This window comes from Penicillium psychrosexuale (genome assembly GCF_028828465.1).
Source record: "Penicillium psychrosexuale strain IBT 29551 chromosome Unknown utg000006l, whole genome shotgun sequence".
In the NCBI taxonomy this organism is placed as follows: Eukaryota; Fungi; Ascomycota; class Eurotiomycetes; order Eurotiales; family Aspergillaceae; genus Penicillium; species Penicillium psychrosexuale.
This window is the reverse complement of record NW_026643191.1, coordinates 1,076,863-1,095,798: the sequence shown is the minus strand read 5'-3', so window position 1 is coordinate 1,095,798 and position 18,936 is coordinate 1,076,863. Positions and strand designations below refer to the sequence as shown.

At 47.9% G+C, this 18,936-nt stretch overlaps 10 protein-coding genes across 10 annotated transcripts; 4 read left to right on the top strand and 6 right to left on the bottom strand.

Annotated features, from left to right (window-relative positions):
- Positions 1 to 59: 59 nt before the first annotated feature.
- Positions 60 to 1,387, bottom strand: N7518_010253 (acylglycerol lipase; the record flags this gene model as incomplete). Its single annotated transcript, XM_057191179.1, has 4 exons — positions 60 to 897; positions 1,005 to 1,074; positions 1,159 to 1,213; positions 1,322 to 1,387. The coding sequence occupies 4 exons, from the start codon at positions 1,385 to 1,387 to the stop codon at positions 60 to 62; spliced, it is 1,029 nt and encodes a 342-aa protein (XP_057037315.1).
- An 860-nt stretch (positions 1,388 to 2,247) lies between these two features.
- Positions 2,248 to 3,171, top strand: N7518_010252 (uncharacterized protein; the record flags this gene model as incomplete). The annotated part of the gene is made up of 2 exons (XM_057191178.1): positions 2,248 to 2,700; positions 2,770 to 3,171. 2 exons carry the CDS (start codon positions 2,248 to 2,250, stop codon positions 3,169 to 3,171), a joined length of 855 nt encoding a protein of 284 aa, XP_057037314.1.
- Positions 3,172 to 3,412: 241 nt separating this feature from the next.
- N7518_010251 (bromodomain-containing protein) lies at positions 3,413 to 4,712 on the bottom strand (the record flags this gene model as incomplete). Its single annotated transcript, XM_057191177.1, has 2 exons — positions 3,413 to 4,465; positions 4,527 to 4,712. The coding sequence occupies 2 exons, from the start codon at positions 4,710 to 4,712 to the stop codon at positions 3,413 to 3,415; spliced, it is 1,239 nt and encodes a 412-aa protein (XP_057037313.1).
- A 479-nt stretch (positions 4,713 to 5,191) lies between these two features.
- Positions 5,192 to 6,174, top strand: N7518_010250 (putative mitochondrial carrier protein (Pet8); the record flags this gene model as incomplete). The annotated part of the gene is made up of 2 exons (XM_057191176.1): positions 5,192 to 5,224; positions 5,275 to 6,174. The coding sequence occupies 2 exons, from the start codon at positions 5,192 to 5,194 to the stop codon at positions 6,172 to 6,174; spliced, it is 933 nt and encodes a 310-aa protein (XP_057037312.1).
- An 881-nt stretch (positions 6,175 to 7,055) lies between these two features.
- On the bottom strand, positions 7,056 to 9,361 carry N7518_010249 (CCR4-Not complex 3'-5'-exoribonuclease subunit Ccr4; the record flags this gene model as incomplete). Its single annotated transcript, XM_057191175.1, has 2 exons — positions 7,056 to 8,245; positions 8,299 to 9,361. The coding sequence occupies 2 exons, from the start codon at positions 9,359 to 9,361 to the stop codon at positions 7,056 to 7,058; spliced, it is 2,253 nt and encodes a 750-aa protein (XP_057037311.1).
- A 231-nt stretch (positions 9,362 to 9,592) lies between these two features.
- On the bottom strand, positions 9,593 to 9,886 carry N7518_010248 (uncharacterized protein; the record flags this gene model as incomplete). The annotated part of the gene is made up of 2 exons (XM_057191174.1): positions 9,593 to 9,751; positions 9,800 to 9,886. Coding segments are annotated over 2 exons (246 nt in total), but the record flags the coding sequence as incomplete, so codon positions are not given.
- A 2,183-nt stretch (positions 9,887 to 12,069) lies between these two features.
- Positions 12,070 to 13,257, top strand: N7518_010247 (class I SAM-dependent methyltransferase; the record flags this gene model as incomplete). Its single annotated transcript, XM_057191173.1, has 1 exon — positions 12,070 to 13,257. The coding sequence occupies one exon, from the start codon at positions 12,070 to 12,072 to the stop codon at positions 13,255 to 13,257; it is 1,188 nt and encodes a 395-aa protein (XP_057037309.1).
- Positions 13,258 to 13,747: 490 nt separating this feature from the next.
- On the bottom strand, positions 13,748 to 14,227 carry N7518_010246 (electron transfer flavoprotein regulatory factor 1; the record flags this gene model as incomplete). The annotated part of the gene is made up of 3 exons (XM_057191172.1): positions 13,748 to 13,764; positions 13,835 to 13,978; positions 14,095 to 14,227. The coding sequence occupies 3 exons, from the start codon at positions 14,225 to 14,227 to the stop codon at positions 13,748 to 13,750; spliced, it is 294 nt and encodes a 97-aa protein (XP_057037308.1).
- Positions 14,228 to 14,493: 266 nt separating this feature from the next.
- N7518_010245 (thioesterase family protein) lies at positions 14,494 to 15,666 on the top strand (the record flags this gene model as incomplete). Its single annotated transcript, XM_057191171.1, has 5 exons — positions 14,494 to 14,826; positions 14,904 to 14,912; positions 14,991 to 15,000; positions 15,061 to 15,230; positions 15,307 to 15,666. The coding sequence occupies 5 exons, from the start codon at positions 14,494 to 14,496 to the stop codon at positions 15,664 to 15,666; spliced, it is 882 nt and encodes a 293-aa protein (XP_057037307.1).
- A 428-nt stretch (positions 15,667 to 16,094) lies between these two features.
- On the bottom strand, positions 16,095 to 16,871 carry N7518_010244 (uncharacterized protein; the record flags this gene model as incomplete). Its single annotated transcript, XM_057191170.1, has 4 exons — positions 16,095 to 16,333; positions 16,392 to 16,632; positions 16,689 to 16,781; positions 16,830 to 16,871. 4 exons carry the CDS (start codon positions 16,869 to 16,871, stop codon positions 16,095 to 16,097), a joined length of 615 nt encoding a protein of 204 aa, XP_057037306.1.
- Positions 16,872 to 18,936: the final 2,065 nt, after the last annotated feature.

Here is an 18,936-nt window from a genome sequence, read left to right as displayed (position 1 = left end):
TGTGAGAATAATATCGAGATGTCCGAAAAGATGTCATAACATAACAAGAGACAATCGCTTCAAAGCTTCGCTTTACCTTCGGTATCCGCATCTTTATGAACGGCAGTGTCTATGCCACCTTCACCTTCAGCACCCTCAGCACCCTCTACTTCAGTCTGAATAACCACTCCCTCCGTCCCAGGAACTTTATCCAAAATCCAAGCCTTCACATCCGCCAAAAAGCTCTCCGTCGTCTCGGGCAACTCAGCATGCAACTTATGATAAGCGCCCTCATAAGAACGAAGCTTCACATCACCACCCTTCTCCGTCAACCCCTTAACAAACGCCTCCGTCGCAGGATGACTAGTAACGCGATCCCCATTCCCATGTCCAAACCAGAAAGGCAGCTCAGTCTTCACCCAAGCCCCATCCCCAGCCGCAAACATTCCCTCCAACCAAATACCCCGATCCAACATACCGGCCAAGCCCTCGAAAGTCCCCGTGTCATGGCACAGCGTATCAGCCACGAATTCATCGACCACAGCCTTATTGCGAGACATCAGGTTCGGGTCAAGCGGGGAATACCGCTGCTTATGCGGGATCAACTTTGCGACAAGTCGCCCCGCTGAGACTGTCAGCTTTGAGGGGCGGGAGGATGGGTCTATGGAGATTAGAGGGGAATACAGAAGCACGCCGGTGAAGTTGGGCCGCTTGGATTTGTCTCCGTTGTAGGGTGACTCTGGGTGGAAGATGTAGTTGAGGACTTGGCCGCCGCCCATGCTGTGGCCCATTAGGAAGAGGGGCACGTCAGGGTTGGCGGGTAGGCTTTGCAGGAAGGAGTGCATGTCTGAGAGGACTTGGGGGGTTGGGCCTGTTTTACCGCGGTCGCGGGTTTCTTTGATGCTACGGCCCCATCCTCTGGTTTTGGAGGTTAGTTGGGGTGTTTCATAATGGAATAGGTCGGTTTCTTTGCGGGTATTTATGTTGGATATCAGGATAGGATTTGGCCTTGGTTTAACGCTTACCGCTGATCGAAAGACCTGACCTCAATGCCTGCCGATGCCAGTGTTGGAAACAGATCGTGGTAGGCATTGCCTAGCAAGGGTTTTTTGTCAATAACTGTCTTATGGATGATGGGTTGTCTTGGCTTATTGCTCATAACAGACATGATCAACTTACAGTGGTCACTAAAGCCATGGATAAAGGCTAGAACAGCAAGTGGAGACCCGCTAGTCTATAGTAGATCGCCTTGTTAGCTTTGAAACTCAATACCCTTATCTTGAGGTTGGAGTCTATCTCAGCTTATTCGAGAGGGATCACAGCTGTGTCGTTAAATTCATACCTTCCATGTCTTAGCATACAGCTCAAGGCCGTCTGGAAGAATATGCACGCTTTCTTCTGTGGTCATTTCGACTGTTGGGGTTTGTATAAAAGCTCGAGAGGTGGTGAGGAGGAGATGAAGTGCACGGTGCACGTTTAAGCATGCATATACGGGACCTCGGCAGGAATGTGAAGCCAAGATACTAACGCGATTCAGATCCACCACGCCCCTAATTTTATAGTAAACCCTATTTATACGATTTTACATCTTAAAAGAATGATAGTCGACTGCGTTTGCAGACTCTGTCATTAACGACATGATCTAGTTAGGTCTATTGTAGTCTTTTTAGTGGTCTCTTTTAGATTTATTCTCCCTCCTCTGAAGTTTTCCAGGTACATAGACGGTAGAGAAAAAGGCGAGAAAAGACTTAATCTGCGAAAGCACTTTGATATAATCTCTAATTATGCATATCCTAATACGACTATTATACAGAAACAAGACAACTATAGCATAGAATCGATACAATGATATCAACCATATCCTATTTCTGGATGTCAGCTATATATTCTGCACCCTTTTCTGGCAAAACTTGCCAGCAATCTTGGTCGACTGTGACTACCTCTTCTTCCTCTTCTTCCTTTTCTTCATTTCTGTATAAGTCTATGATCGGACGGATGGGTAAGAGCCTCCAGGAATCCACGGGTCTTCAGACCCACTTCCCAAGGTTTTATTGGTTCTTAGCCAGCTATGTCTTGTCCAATCACGTTTCGCCAGTGACATGCTTCTTTAGGGCTACTATATAAAATGACTGTCAACTTCTTGACTGTCCTATCTTTTATTACCTTTTAAGCTTCCAATCGATGCTATATCACCTTAAAAGAAGAGGCCCCTCGATACTTAGGCCAGCAATCTTACAATCTCTGCTGCGCCCTAAATATTCAGAAAGGATGTTCTCCGCCGTTCCTCAAGCGGTTGCCAACCACCAACCTGATGTCTCATATCGATCTCTAGCATTATCTCCTAGTGAAGATATCCCAGACATTCGTCAGAAATACCGACCATTCATCCTTGACGACGAGTCAACTGAGGACTGGGTCAACAACTTAGACTTGGCCACCGCAGCGGACATGGCAGAACACAACCTACAAGTCACAAACGAGAGGCTGAGAGTTCTGGTACTCTATGGAAGTCTTCGCAAAAGGTCATACTCTCGACTGGTGGCATTCGAAGCTTCCCGTATCCTCTTCCGGCTTGGCTGTGACGTCCGCGTCTTCGACCCCGAGGGTCTTCCCATGAAGAACGAGAGTGATGCCGCCCATCCTAAAGTACAGGAGCTCAGAGAACTGAGTGTATGGAGTGACGGACATGTCTGGGTCTCTCCTGAACAGCACGGTAATCTGGTGAGTTATCTCTCGCCATAGTCTCAGCATTTCCGCATTATATACTTACATGTTTCTCTGCAACTTTAGACTGCGGTGTTCAAGAATCAGATCGATTGGATCCCTTTAACTACTGGGAGTGTCCGTCCTACCCAGGGCCGAACTCTGGCTATTGCTCAGGTGTGCGGTGGATCCCAATCGTTCAATGCGGTCAACTCTTTGCGTATCCTGGGTCGGTGGATGCGTATGTTTGCCATTCCGAATCAGTCTTCGATCCCCAAGGCGTATACACAGTTCCCGGATGAAGGTCAGCCGGGAGATCAACGACTCATGCCTAGTGGTAACAGAGATCGTCTGGTGGATTGCATGGAGGAGTTTGTCAAATATACGATTCTGATGCGGCCTCACATCGGTCTTTTTGGTGACCGTTTTAGTGAACGGGAGGAAAGGAAAGGAAAGGAAGCAAAGATGAATGCTGCTAAGGCTAGTTGAAATAATAATAGAGTGTGTTAGGGAGGCAATTGTCTATGGTATAATTGCTCAGCATACTTTGCTAACTCGACAGCTCCTCTAGGCAGTCCGATCTATGTCAAAGTCCATCGAAACTATTAGCACATTTGCCATTTTATTGGCAAGTCGTATTCAAGTTCTAAAAGATACTAGAGATACCTGACCAATATCAAGCTTAGACCTTTATTCAAATGTCATTTGATGCGACAGTCTGAGCCTAGCATCAATCATCCAGCAAACCATTCCACTCAGGAATCTCCTCGATCAATTTCCACATAAACTTCTCCAGCTTATTGGCACATTTGGTGTATACCGTTGTGGGGCCATTGAACTGCCGACAGTTACTGAAAATCAATCTGCAATCGTCGACGAGCGGTCTCGGGGTGGAATAAAAACCTTGCTCCAATCTTCCTTCTATGGTCGACAGATCCATCGGTGATACGATGATATCGTAATAATCAGTGACTTCATCTTTGTCGACTGGTTTGACAAAGGGCCAAGCATGCTCGTGGTTTTGGATTTGATTCAGGAAACGTCGAAGTTCATTGAAGTGAGGTCCATGGCATGGCTTCCGCACTAGCTCGTCCATAGCTGGGGACCAGCCAGTCTCCCGAATGGCAGGGATAGAAAGCGGATCGAGTGGAGTGATAACGCCGTTAGCCCATTGCTGAGGTGGTTGATGGATAACATGGTTTTTGCTGAAGGTACGGATTTTGGCCAGAACAGACTCCTTCTGCTTAAGGAGCATACGGCCAGCTTCGAGATACCGTATCCGGGGAATCATGGAGCATTGCATAAGTGTTCCTCCGTCGTAATCCTTGATACACCCCATCCAGATAGATCTATCGAGCGTGATATCTTTAGTGAAACCTTGCTTTTGAAAATATCCGATAGCGTGGTTATCAGCGTAAGTTAGGAAATGCATCACTGGGGAAGTAGCTTTGACGTAATCTTTGAAATGCGCCATGAGATGTGCGCCGTATCCTTTCACTTGATGGTCAGATTCGATCGCGAAGAAAACAATTTCGGCAAACTTGCGTTCTCGGAATTCTCGGTATGATATTCCGCCAATGACCTCTAGGGGCATTTTGACGAGCGCGATAGACAAGTGAGAACGATCGTAAACAAGACGAGCGATGTATTCCTTGGGCATGTTCGGAAGTTGCTTTTGGAACAGACATTTCAGACCCGTGAGGATGATTGTACTCTCACGGGAGCCATCATTGTTGACGACTCGGAACTCGATCTCACCATTTCGTTCCTCTAAAACAGCCGGCTTAAAAAAAGATATCCGTTAGAACATTGTATGCAGCCTAACATTTGAAGTTTTAGCATACCTTGTCTGGGAAAGGAACCCTTCCGATTGGGGCTGGAGGTTGAACATCCGGTGTTGTCGAACTATCGCGAGAGTCTTCGATTCTTTCAGCCTCAGAGGTAAGACTCGGTGCTTCAGAAGATGTCCGCTTCACCAGGAGAGCTTCTCTGCTGTCCGCTGAAGATGAAAGTGACTCTGTGTCGACCATCTTTGTTGAATACTGGCGATCATGCGAGATGTAAAAGCAAACTAATGCAGGTAGGCGGGCGTGAGCGGGCGTGAGCGGGCGCTCTGAAGTCGCTACAAATGTCAGGTTGACAAGAGTCCAGATCCCTTGGTAAGTGGTCGGCTTGATATATGTCCCATTGTAGCGACCATCGCGCGTTCTTATTGTTATGATATTTTGGCCTAGTTACTTTTGCAACCACTTAGGTGCTGCAGCCTAAGTTCACGGATTGTGCACTGCCTGTGAACAGATAAATCCAAAAATATGTATCAATAATAAGTGTTAAACTCCTTAGAATGCCAAATGCTGTATGATACTAGACCTATACAGATTGGGCAAGCTCGGAGTCGAGAAAACCCAAAACACGAGGTCGGGGTCCGCGGACCCCGACAAAGTATACAATCCAGCGCAGAGCCACAATTATTCCTTCCAGTAGCGCTGCAATAAATATCCAAACCAAAATGTCCACATTCAATGGCTTAGAAATAACAACAGCAAGTTCACCTATCCAACCCCTACCTAAACCCCCATCTAACCCAAGCAGGCCTCAATAGTCGCCGCACTAGCGAGCGAAGGAGCCATCCACCCAATAGACACAGTAATAACACGCATGCAATCCCCGATGTACAGCAGCGTCTACAAGCACCTAAACGGCACACTTAGCCGCGCCCTCTTCAGCGGGCTATACCAAGGCTTCGGACCAACCTTCTTTGCAGGAACACTCTCATCAGCTGCTTTTTTCACCGCATACGAAGCCTCAAAGACGGCGTTTAGCAATGCACAGGCCGCCGGATACGTGCTCGGCGTCCCGCGGCCGCTGATCCACGTTGTTAGCAGTGCTGTTGCCGAACTACTCGCTTGCGCTATCCAGAACCCGGCTGAAGTGTTGAAGCAGAATGCTCAGGTTTTTCAGCGCCCAGTTAATGCGGACAGGGGTCCGTCCCCGACGATGGAGATGTTGCGGCGGTTTCAGAAATATCCGGCTGGGTTGTGGGCCGGGTATAGTACATTAGTGGCGAGTCAATTGCCGGGTATGTGTGTTACGTTCTGTTTGTATGAGATGTTTAAGGAGGATTTGCTTGAGCGGTGGAGGACGGGGAAAGATGATATTAGACAGCAGCTGGAGGCGACTGTCTTGGGTGCTGGTGCTGCTGGGGGTTGTGCGTCTTGGTTGTTTGTTCCTATTAATGTGGTCAGGACGAGGATGAGGCTGGCGGTTGGTGATCAGATAGGCAGCACCCGGTCGGGTCTCAAGGGAAACCCTAGCTTGCCATCCCGTGTCGGGGCATTTGCGATTGCTCGGGATGTGCTACGGAAGGAGGGTGTAGCTGGGTTATTTCGGGGATCTGCTTTGACCTGCGTGGCAGCGATTGTGGGGAGTGGACTCTATATTGGGTGTTATGAGGGGACGAAGATATACTTGTGCAATTATCAAGTCTCATAGTTGGCACGGCTGAGGATTAATCCAAGCCAAATGTATCATAATATATGTATAATAGAATAGAATTACTCTGCTCCTTTCATGTCTTCGCCTAATAGAAATATATAATGCGATATGAAGCACCCTTCTACACAGCAACCACATATATAGTGTCACAATAAACAAGCATGTGCCCAAGACTCCATAGCAGAGCATCTAGTCCATATTTATCAGCACCTCTACTGACCGGTTTACAAAGAACACCAAAGGTTGAAATGAACAAAGCCATGCTCTATTCTTGATTGAACCTCGCATAGGACGAACGGTACAACACATACATAACAGACAAAACTCCCTTCGCCTGGAAAAAGAAAACCGAAAAGCAACCTCGTCACGGGCAAAAAGCAGATACCCTTCACCACCTGTTCCGCCCGAACACCAATCCCCGATCCTAAGCATCGTGAAGCCGTCTCAGATGAGGTTAGAGATTAGGTGAAATGAAACCGAGATAAATCAGGAAACTTAAACGGAAGAAGACACAGAAGACGTAGAGAGTGAGGTTAAGAGATAGAGAGATGGGTTTGGGGGGAGAGAGAACGCCAGGGAGTAAATGGACGCCGTCTCACTACATCAACGACACGAGGCAAGACCATTGTTCCAGGAACAAATACTCCGCTAGCAAATCAAGAGGATACAGAGGAGGATAAGCGAGAGGAAACGGAAGAAGGACGTTCATAAGCAGGAGAGAGAAACACAAGAAAGAAGAAAAGAAATACGTAAAGAAACACCATAAGACGGCTGACTAGAGAGCCACCACCCAAAAAGATTCCGAAATAACAAGCACGAAGGAAAGAAACCGGTTGGAAAAACACCCCATCTCCGAAGATTTCAAATGCTCCATATCGTTAGTGCCGTTGTGGCCCAAAGTCCGCCTCTACCACCTTGCCCTTCTTGCCCTTGACCGTAAACTCCGCAAGCAACGCGACGTGATCACTCGGGAAGTGGAAATTCGGGAACCCGGGCACACGGCGCAGGTATTCCTTGTCCACTTCGCCAAGCAGCGCCGAGACATGCAGAGTGTTGGAAGAGTACCAAACATAGTCGAGAATGGCCGTGAAGTCGGAGGTATAATTGGTGAAGCTCAGTTCTCCCATGGAGGAGTAGGCTGACTTCAACTTGAAGGGATGTGTCATGCCCACGCGGCTGAGGTTTCCGTAAAGTCGCTTCTCCAGGTCGGGATGGTCTTCGGGAAGTCGTCCAGTGGAGATCAAGTTATAAGCCGCAGACCCAGGTGAGGAGTTGAAATCACCGCACATGAGAACAGGGATTTGATCGCCACTGGTGTACTCCATCGACGGCGCAGGTTCCACCACAGGCGCGGCCTCTGAGCCACTTTCGGCCTCTGAGAAGCGGAATGCGGTCTTGTCCGTGCAGGCGGGCCATTTGGAGTAATTATCCGAAAGCTTGGTGATCTCCTCCATCAGAATCGCAGTCTGTATCAGCTTGACGTCCTTGAAGGCAGGATCCCAATACAGATGAGCGTTGACACTGATGAAGCGAGCACCAGTTTGCCGGTTTTCTAAGAAGATCACAACGGCGATGTGGTCCTTCTGCCAAAGTCGGTTGTAGATATCATCTTGGCCCTTGGCGTCGGGTCGACGGACGGCTGTCTGGCCAAAATTGATCAATTGCTTGTCCAATAGGATGTACTTGCTTCCTTTGAAGAATGTAGCACATCCATCGACCATCCGGGCATCTTCCTCTTGCATGCCCATTGCACGACCACGTGGCCAGTATACACCTTTATAGTCATTGTAGGCAAGCTGTTCCCGGAAGAAATTGTTGTAACTTCCTTGATCAACCTCCTGAAGGCAGACAATATCTGAGTTGTGGGATCGTAATTCGTTGAGAATAAGCTCGCGGCGGTATTCCCAGGACAGGACACGTGAGGGCACATAGCCGTAGTGCGATTGGGTTGCGGAAGAGTCACACAGGGTGTTGTACGACAATACGGTGATCTTTTCCGTATTGCTGTTGGACGATGTTGAAGTATCATCAAGGATCACCCAGTCACGATCAGGAGGAGGTAGGTGGACTGTAATGATGAAGTTAGCAAACAATCGAGCGGAGGAAGCAGGTAGAACACACCTGGCATCTCTTCTTTCAGGTACTTGATGAGAGCCTTGGTTCCATCCTTCATGATCTGAGATTTCAGAACATCGTTCAGGGGGTTGCCCTCGATGCCCAAGGTTTCCAACCGGTAAAGGTACCCCATTTCGTAAGGGAGGGTGCGAATGTTATTATCGAAGAGAAGGAGTTTCTTGAGGTTTGAAAGCATGCCAAGTTCTGCTGGCAGCTCCGTCAATTCATTGCCCGACAAATCCAGATGGTTCAACTTCCGCAGTTGTCCAATAGCCGGGGGCAGCACCTTCAACTTGTTAGAGTTGAGGTACAGCTTCTCAATGAAGGCATAGTTGAACAACGAGGTAGTCAAAGCGCGCAATCCTTGGCCACCGAAATCAAGCGCATTCCAACCCTGTCGGCTAGCTGGCTTCCCCGCAGATGCACCATTTCGCCCATCTGTGCCGTTTTCTGTATCGGTGTTGCTTGACATGAGCTGGATTCCTTTCGTTTGTTGCGCAATGACGCGGGCATGGTAGTGGGGAGAAGTAGCTTGTCTCGATTCTGCCGCAAGCTGGAGCTGCTGCTGCCAATGCTCGTTCATTGATTCATCAAGGTCATCGTCCGCGGTCGGTACTCCGTTCTGCAAATGAGTCGAGGTGAAGTGAGAAGTTGTCGTCGTGGCCAGTGTGCCGCCGGGGAAATTGTGTTGATGGGTGAGGTTGTGGGTCGCTTGTGAGTGGTGGGCATGATGGTGCGGTTGCTGTGTGTGATGAGAGTGGTGGGTTTGCGACTGGAATTTCGGGATCGGCATGCCAAACCGCTGGTGGGCTTGACCGCCATTCATCATAACATGCTGGCCTTGGTGGGTTTGGCCGTACATGTTGTTGAAAGGGCTGAGAGCAGCAGCCTGGTTGAGGGCAGGGGATCGAGAGGGGGAGGGGGTGTCGTTGTTGAATTTCAGTCGACCCGTCGGAGAATTGGTCCCGTTTCGAACAATGTGTCGCTGGTGAGGGTTCTGCTGTGCTTGTGCTTGGAAGTAGAACTGCCCGGCCCCAGGCTGCTGGAACCTGTAGGTACCATCTGCCATTTAACGTGGCAGACGAGACCGTGTTTTGTTTCCCGGATGGAAAACCTGTTGGTTGGTGGGCGGCGCTAAGTTGAGTTGGGTCGAGGAGAGGAGAGGAGAGGATCGGAGGCGGTCTCTTCTCTTCTTCCACATAGAGGCCTAAGGCAAAGAAACACCTGTATCAAACCACAATTGAAGGTCGCCGAAGGCTTTGGCACTGGGAGTATCTTTATGTGTGCAATGGAGCGGTACCTAAGGGCGTAGATTGGGCGGAAGGGTCAAAAGAAGGCGTGATCGGAAAGGCAAAAAGAGATCGAGTTTGGTGATGAGTTGAATAAAGACCAGTGGGGCACGATTAACGTAGCAAAGATGAGCAAACCAGACGATTGTCTCCAGGTCGATGAGGACGTCCTGAGATGACACTGGTGGTTTGCAACGAGGCGGGAGTCACGAGATCACGTGAATCGCCGCAAGGGCCAAAGTCTTCCCAGCTTTGATGAGGTTGAATTGCCAAGACCAATCGGTTCCCTCAACAGTTGGAAGTATCTTTGATGAGAGATTGGATGTTGATCACATATTCTTCATCTATCCTGCACTTTCGTATTACTTTGTGATCGGTGGGACTGTTTATATAAAAGCAGCCACGTGGTCGCCTTGCCTGTCAAAACTACGGGCATACGCAGCTGTCTCTGGCGACCTAAGTCGAACCTGCATGGATTTTGATTGTGCCTAGACATCTTGTTTGAAGCTAGCCAACACTACAGGGTGTACAATGAAAGGCATCGGGTCTAGGATGGAGATATATAACAAGTAGTCAGACCTGGACCAGAAGGTTGAAAGAATGAGCAATAGCCTGATCTATTCTAAGCCTCGCTAATAATATCCTAAACCTCTCAAATGGAGTCTGTCTTTGGTTTTGTTCTATAGGTCATAGGATCTTGTGTCAAAGTACAACAAGGTCAGTGAACTTCTTGGCGTGAACTGCTTGGGCGAGACACTATGTTGTAATAATAATGAATGGACTGATTGTTTAATCCACATTCCACAAATTCCACAATCGTATGATTAAGGAGTATACAATAACTATCGGTCGCTTCAATTACTATGGTGTATGTTGTATGTTGTCTCCATACTAGCAGTGATAATTGGCCAATGCCTTGGCACACCACCCTAACAACATAAGATATACGGGGTACGGAGTTGAAGGATCAGTATCAAACGATGTCTAGATATAGGGTTCTATAAATAATTCTAATCCTCAATTAATACTTCTTCTAACCTTGGAAGTCTACGAGTACCTAGTGAATATAGAGATATGTGTCATTTAGATGATATATGTACGGCTGCTGCAAGGTATCACAGACCTAGTATAACTCGCATATTCACAAAAAAGGGGTATCTGCAGCTTAATGCAACCACATGCTCTAGAAACTACCCCGTACCTTCATCTTCTTACCGATCATATTCGCCTCGCCAACTCCGTCTATATCCCGTATATTTCCGGGTCCTCAAAAATGAAACTAGTCCTAAACCAAAGTACAAAAGTACGTGGCAGACGCTATTGTGTCGATCGAATTCTCGTATCATTCTGCAGGGACGTTAATACTACCCTGCGGAAGGGGCACGGATCACACTGCAGACCAAGACGATCGCGTGGAATAGTCCATGGACAAGTGCCTGGGACTTAGCGTAGGGCACGGGGTAAGCCGGTAGATTCCAGCGTTGTATCAGATAAAGCGACAGCTAAGTCTCAGGATGTCGGGGCCCAGACTGCGGATCCAATAAATAACTTGGTGATGGATATGGCGGGTAGGGATCTCCGTGTGTATCCAGTTTTACCGTTTGAATTGGATACGAAGTACGGAGTACATACGAGTCTGCTAGTACTCTCCTGGCTACACTTTGCTTTTTCTTTTGGATGTATCTTATCAATCAAAGAAAGCATTGGCCTATATTCAAGGACGTTATACTCCGGACCTCGTATATGGTTCTAGCCCCTGAAGACTATATAGATCAAAAGGCAAAAACGACCTAATATGCAATAGTTATACAACATCCATCACTTCTATAGCCTCGACCCCGTTAGGCCAGCATTCCCTTTTCGGCGAGTGAACGATGGGTTATGGCTTCAAGGAGAGTCATGATGTCAAGACCGATATAAAAATAGGGCAACACTCATTCGCACACTTCACGTTCGCTCAATGTCAAGGAAACACCCCAATACTGATATTTTACTACCGGAGTAAAGTACTGTTACTGTTACCGTGAAGACACGAACAGACTAAACTAGACTCGAGTGGATATCAACTTCCAGGGGTCAAGTCTGCTTTTTTCTTCCTTCCCTTCCCCCATTTCTTCTCGGACTTCTCGAATACTCTTCGCTTCGAAGGATCTGCGTTGTACGCAAATCCAAAGGATTATCTGCAGGCTCAGTCCTTTTGTTCTGACGTTGAACAAGAATTTTCAGCTTTGCGCCCGGCTGCACTAAGAATAATTTCCGAAGCCGCTTTGGTCCCCTGTCACTTTTCCTGTTCGACTCTATTTTTTTCGATTTTTCGATTTTTTTTATTTTATTTCCCTCGGAAGTGTCTTCCACTCGAAAAAAAAAGCATTAAAGAAGAAGAAAAGTATGCCTCGTTCATGAAATCAGTCTTGCGCCGAGAATGCGACCGAACCCACAACCCATCTTCAGAGTCATAGGGGACACCAATCGATACACTTGAAGTGATATGGACGTAATGGCGTTGGGGTTCTCAGCCGCAGCCGCAGCCGCCTCCGGTTCCGACCTACACTCCAACATGAGCTCGACGCTGGCCGCAACGTCCTCCTCGTCCTTGAGTTCACTCATGGACTACTCAACATACCCTCTGATGCGCTATGGTGGCCGCACCTACTTGCGCGACCCGGAGAACGTCTACCCTCTGCCTTGCGACCTACCCGAGATCCACCGCCAAAGCCTGCGCACGCTGATGCTGCTGCGCGTCCTCGGCGGCCCATTTTGCAACCCCCACCTAGCCAGTCGGCCGCCCAAACGCGTCCTGGAGATCGCATGCGGGTCTGGGCTGTGGTCTGGTCTGTGCCACGACTACTTCGCCCGCAATGGCCATCCCGATGTGGCTTTTGCCGGCATAGATATTATCTCCATTGCGCCGGATATGCGCAAGCAGGGAATGAACTGGCAATTCAAACGGCATGATCTGCGTCGGCCCCGCTTGCCATTCCCGGACGACTATTTTGACTTTGTATTCATTAAAGATGCCGGCATGTGTCCGTACAGTCCCGCGCAATCGGCATCGGGCTTGAGCGAGCCCCTGCGCGTGTTGAAGTCCGGGGGCATCCTGGAGGTGTGGGATTCGGATTGGAGCTTCCGCTCGCTCCTGCCCAATCCAGCCCCGGCTCGCAAAACCACCTCGAAGGAACAGGAGATCGCCGACGAGACAGCTACTTATACATTCTCCTCGGCCACACCGTTTACACGAGCGCAGAACAAGTTCGTGGTTGATTATAACTCCTGGGTGGAGAAGTCGTTCGACCGTCTCAAGTTGACGGCGCTCCCGTGCGCAACCATCGGTCTATCCTTCAACTCCGAAGTGGACTTGCTGGAAAATATAGACAGTCGCCGCGTCGCAATCCCACTAGGTGACTTGCGCTGGGAGCGCGACGGCCAAGGCAAGGATTCCAAGAACCGTCCACGAAAGGCCCTGACTCCAGAGCAGATGTCCATCCGGCGCACGGCTCTCCTCACCACAATCCAGATGATTGAAGGGCTAGAGCCGATACTGATGGAGTCTAGCGGAAAGGGCCGGGACGAATGGGACCGATGGTGGGCTGCAATGACAGCCGACCTCTTGCAGAAAGGCGGACTCGCCAGCGGCGAGTGCCTCGAAGTGAGCGCCTGGTGGGGTCAAAAGAAATGAACCCCTTGAGTCAATTTGGAGTTCCGGTGGGCAAAAGTCAAGTAGTGACCGTTCTGCACTTTTTATTGGTGATACCCCAATTTTATTTCTATCTTTCTAGGTTTCTAACATGCACATGATCTGGACATTTTTAGAGAGGTGAGAGTCATGGAATTATCAGGCCTCACTTCCATATCGCTTTTTCAGCGTTCGGTACCGCTTCAAATAGTACCTGGGGTTTTGTTTATCTTGTTAGTTGCCATCAACGCAAATTCTTGTGATGGGGGCAAAAATAGTTCTTGCATGATGCCATGATAATGAGGAGTGAACCTATGCACAGTGTATCTAGCCAGACATTACCCATTATGGGTGCAATGTATAGAAGAATGACATGTACGAATGATTCCACTGAATTGTAATCCAGCAATATAGGCAATGAACGAGGAAGATGGACGGATGCGACAATGAGATATATAGGGTAGGGGAAAAGGGAGGGATATAGGGAATAGTCTTACAATGCTTCCACTTCTACATTGAACAATTAGCAAATATCCTCTAGTATAGGGATATGAATCCCAGCGACATAGACACCACTCACCTTTCTTCACAAACTCCGCCCTCGCTATTCCCTTTCGGATCTGCTCATCATCGGTAATCTGAGTCTGACTTGCAAAAGCACGGTGTAGACGATCCCGGAAATACTGATAGCCCAGAGGGTATTCCCGTCCCAAGAACAGAAGCTCTACATCTCGGATGATTAGCATGTAACAGTCTAACAGATGACGGGCTTGAGACTGAACGGAAACGGAGTATACCTTTGTAGACGTTAATGACCTGTCGACGTAGCTCGAGATTTACCATTATCGCTCCATCCAAGAACTAGGATAGTTAAAGAGTCAACTTGGGTGGTGGGGATGCGGTGCATTAAAGGTAGGCGGCTGAGAAGCTTCCAAACCTCGGGTGTATCGGTGACGTGCCTGGCGGCCTCCATGACATATACAACCATAGAGGTCCATGTTCTTGGGGCAATTTGTATTTTATTTCTTGGGTTTACGTTCACATACAAAACTATATCTAATTACTCTGTAATTACACAATACTTCTAAATTAATCTCAACACAGCTCCGGTTCAAACCCCTAGGTACTATATTCACGCGGGGTTCTAGCCGACCTCGGCCCCAAGCTTCTGTTTATCGGTTATCGGCGGTCTAGCCGAATCCAACACCGCAACAGTCTCTCTCTACAACCACGCGCAACATGCTCCCTCGATCAGCCTTCCGAGCGCAGCTATCTGTGTCAATTTCTCTGTGCTCAAATGGCACGCGTCGTCTCTTCTCGGCGACCTCCTCGGCAAACGGCCAGAACCTCCCCGACTCGGCCCCGATCAATCCACGATGGCTCACAATGACCAAACGAAGGATTGGGAAGTGCCTGATGTTTGGGATGAAGCCAGCTCAGGTTGACGAGGGGGGCAAGATTTTACAGCAATTGGCCAGGGAATGGCGGGAATTGATCGCTGGGAGTGAGGGATTCCTCACGGATAAGAAGCGACGTAGTTTGTTTCGCCATAATGTTGTCTGGGGAGAACAGGTATGAGAGGGGATATATTGCTTTAGCTGTGTTGTGGATGGGAGTCATTAATGCTAAGTCTGACTGTTGTGGATTAGGATATTATGGTGAGAACATTCATGCCCCTAGTGCACTTACTGCATGCACTATCTTGGATTTCTGGACTAGAGCTAACTGGATGATAGGGTATGCTCCGTCTTTTTCTTTGAATTTGTTACTCCGATTCATGGATCATACCGTACTAACTAGTCCAAGGTCACGTCAACAACGTTACCTATGTTCGATACGCGGAGACCGCGCGAGTGAACTGGACGCGCAATATGGGTAATTACATCGATACGGCAAATAAAAAAGCATGGATAAACATGCTTTGTAATACGGGAATCGGGCTCATCCTGAAGAGTATCAAGATGGACTACAAATTTGTACTGTATCCCTGAGACCCAAACCCTATACTTCTGGGAAAGAAGCAAGTGGGCCTATTTACTTACTATCATACAGCCCATGGAATCCCCAGACAAAATCACCGTGTACCAAAAGCTGCTCCCAGACCCATCTGGGCATCATGCATCCCAATCGGCCTTCCGATTCGAGGTCATGATCATGTCTGAAGCCCACCAACGCCCTGCTGCTCGTTGCTTCGAGGATACCGTGGTCTATGATTACGAGAAGAATCGCAAGACCGAGAATATCCCGCCCTTTATGATGAAGCAGTTTGAGATTATGTGGGAGCAGCAGGAGCAGGAGAAGAAGCACTGGAGACGGAAGATAGCTGAGATCGACAATCGGGTTCGGAATCTTGAGCTTGAGAGCTGGGATCGGGTTGATGCCGTGGAGGATAACGGGTCTGCGTCGCAGTGATCGCAATGGGGGAGAAACATTGAAGAGCGGATTATATGGGACTCCTTGATTGACACGTTGTAAATACGCATTCCTCAAGCATGCCTGACTACTGATGAAATCTCGGACGAGGGAGATATGGTCATAATATTAATGGTAGCAGCGGCGATGAACCGAACTTAGAACTTGATCCAGGTGCAATTATGCAGGATGAGCACCCACGGGCTTGAATGTGTCGCATCATGTACATACATGCACGTCTGACCCGTGATCAAAAGCAGCCCTAATTCATGATTGAACTGCTGTTTTCGTTGCTCCCGGGGCCACAACACTGAATCTACCCGTTATTTATGGACCCGCAGACATCGGCTGGGTATATCATTAGTGTGCGCCAAGAAACCATTAACATAGAAACAGTGATTCATCTTCAAGCCCACTGGTTAAACAACTCAAAGTTTCAACCTCTTTGCAATCTCAATCCCCTCGGCAATGGATCCCACCCGGGCATCAATCGCATACCCTTCACTCTCCAACTTTTGCAGCTCAGCCGAAAGCTCCGATACCGGAAGCGTGAAACACTCAATAAACTCATTATCCTCGAGATCAGGCTTTGGATTCTGATTTTCCGGAAGAGACATGTCAACCCGAACGTAAACCATGTTGAAATTGGCATTGCAGAAGCCAGGATCTGGACAAGTATCTCAAGTCAGCTAATATCCAGTAAGACGAACGACGGGCTCACCAACCGTTATACATGATACCAGTAGTTTTATCAGCAACGCCGATATACCCTGTCTCTTCTTTCAGCTCTCGAACTGCAGCTTGCTCGATTGTCTCTCCGGCATCGATCAATCCTGCAGGGAGTTCTATGACGACCTGGTCGATTGGAGGCCGGTATTGCTTCTCCAGAAGGATATCAGCACCGTTAATATTATTCAGAAAAGCGACGATATTGACTCCATCGACGAAGGAATCCGTTGGCCTTGTCTACGATTTGATTAGGTCTTTACAGTTGCATTTCTATATAAAATCGAAATTCGTACCTGGCGCTCAGCAGACTCCCAGTCTCTCTTGACTCCATTGGGATCGATGTAGTTTGTCTTGACTAGTCTTTTCCATTTGGCTTCTTGGGAGGTCTAAAGACCATAAGTAGCTGAGAGTATAGTCGGATTAGGAGCACATACCAAGGGCTCTCGTGAGAGGAATGTGGACTTGAGTTGCGTCATTTATGTATTGGCCCCTCGGCTTTTCGGAATGGGAATTGCACTGCGAGTAACTGTGACCCAAGGACTGGGTTGTAAGAATGTCCCAATTGATTGCAACCGTCTAAAGCGGGCAGTGCCCGCGGGCGGGGATAACATGATGACTAATGCGGTGCTGGACCCCCGGGGCCGGGGCCGGGCCTGCCCGAATTGACAGCCTTAGGAATGTCAACGGGTGTTTTATTAAAACTAACTACCGTAGCATATCATTTATACAACATATTCATCCCGAATGGGATTGTAAATCATCTTTAACCCCATACATTTCCTTGGCAGCGTCGTGTACTTAGGAATATTGCCTATGAGAGCACCGCTGTTCTACACGTATGACAGTTCTTGGTCCGCATGATTTCTTCAATTATAAACAACGTCAAGCCCTGTGTCGCTGCCTGTATTTATTATACCGATCCCCGGCGTCACCGTTGCTTCGGAATGTGAAAGGATTCACCCTGGACTTGCTACAGCGCCGATGTTTACCTCTTTAGTTAGCAAAGATTATCTTGGGAGGATGAATACGACGGTTAGCTATATCGTGCTCGGATGATCAGACATAGACGAGTTTATACGTCTAGTTGTATTGGAGACTTTGGTGACGGTCTACTACTACATGAAGCTAGGTAAGTATATCGGTACATATGTAGTTCCAAGATTTTAGGTGTAGTAGTAATTTGATTCTGGCCAAGATTGGCCAAAGTCTTGGTTGAAGTTAAAGTTAACATTATGCGGGGGAAGGAGTGTGCCTAGATGAGCTTCGGGTTCACTTCTCAAGTCAAAGTACGGAGTATACATTTTCATATATTGTGAAGAATCTTATCTATCCCTTGTTCATTCCTTAAGCATTTCCTATTTCGCTTGCTTTCCCTGACATTTCTACAGTCATTACTGGATGAGAAAGAGAGATGCAATGCATATTGTATCCCGTTTTCTACATTTCAAGAAGAATTTAAGTATAGAGACCATATATTCTGGTACATGTCTGTTTTGAGATATACTACGGAGCATATTAGAGGCAAGTATACATATATTCGTGTGCGTACGGAGTACCTGTGGAGTATTAATTCGCAGTTACATAGGATCCTGTGTTTCAGGATACATACTAACTGCATGTGGCTAAGGTAAACTTTAAGCAAATTTGCCTCAATGAACTACAAAAGATCAGATTGTTCAATTGATTGGACTATGAATGAATCAAGCTCTTTATAGAGGCCAAAAACCTTCACAAGTTTAGCTACTTCCATAGCAATTACTGGACTCAAAAGACCCCGCCACAGGAGGGGAGAGCCGGGAATACTAGGAAAAGCGAAAGGATCGACCTCGAAAACCCGAAGTTTATCGGACCCAAGCAAAACCCGGTTCTAAAATAGGCAAGGCGGACGCGCTAGTGGAAGTGTCTGCAATTGTCTAGAATTGCCTATGCAGCTTATTTTTCTGAACTGGGACTGGAAATCTGCAAGTATAAAATGCCAAAGAAGTGATCGAGGAGGGTGTACTATATACTCCGTAGGTGAGACAATGGTAGGGCTCATCGTATAAAAATAACTTAAGCCATCACCAAGCCCAGCCGTCGGGCCGATCTTTACTAAGCTTGTGGCTGATCTACGAAACCCTTCAGGGTTGCCAAGCCCGGGTATCGTATAAGAGGGGAAGGATCGGAATTGTCAAAGGCTGTATGGCATCTATCTTTTACTTTAGGATATCTTCTTTACAGTGTAGATAGATATTTAGCTTGCACGAGATATCTCGATATATCCTCAAACGTCACCTTTAGAGATCTATGGACCCATACTTGTACTCGTACGATACGGAGCCTTCAGGAAGATGCACGAGATAGCCGAGCATGTGATGATCCAAGAAAGAATGTGGACAACCCTGTTGATACACACCTTTGATACACACGAGCTTCAGTTCCCCGTACTTAATCCCATGATGCTCTCCAGGTTCGGGATTGCGTGTTCATACATGCAGGCGCATCCGCAAGCGAGTCCCCATGGATCCGTAACACATATCATAAGTCCGGCACAAGACTGAC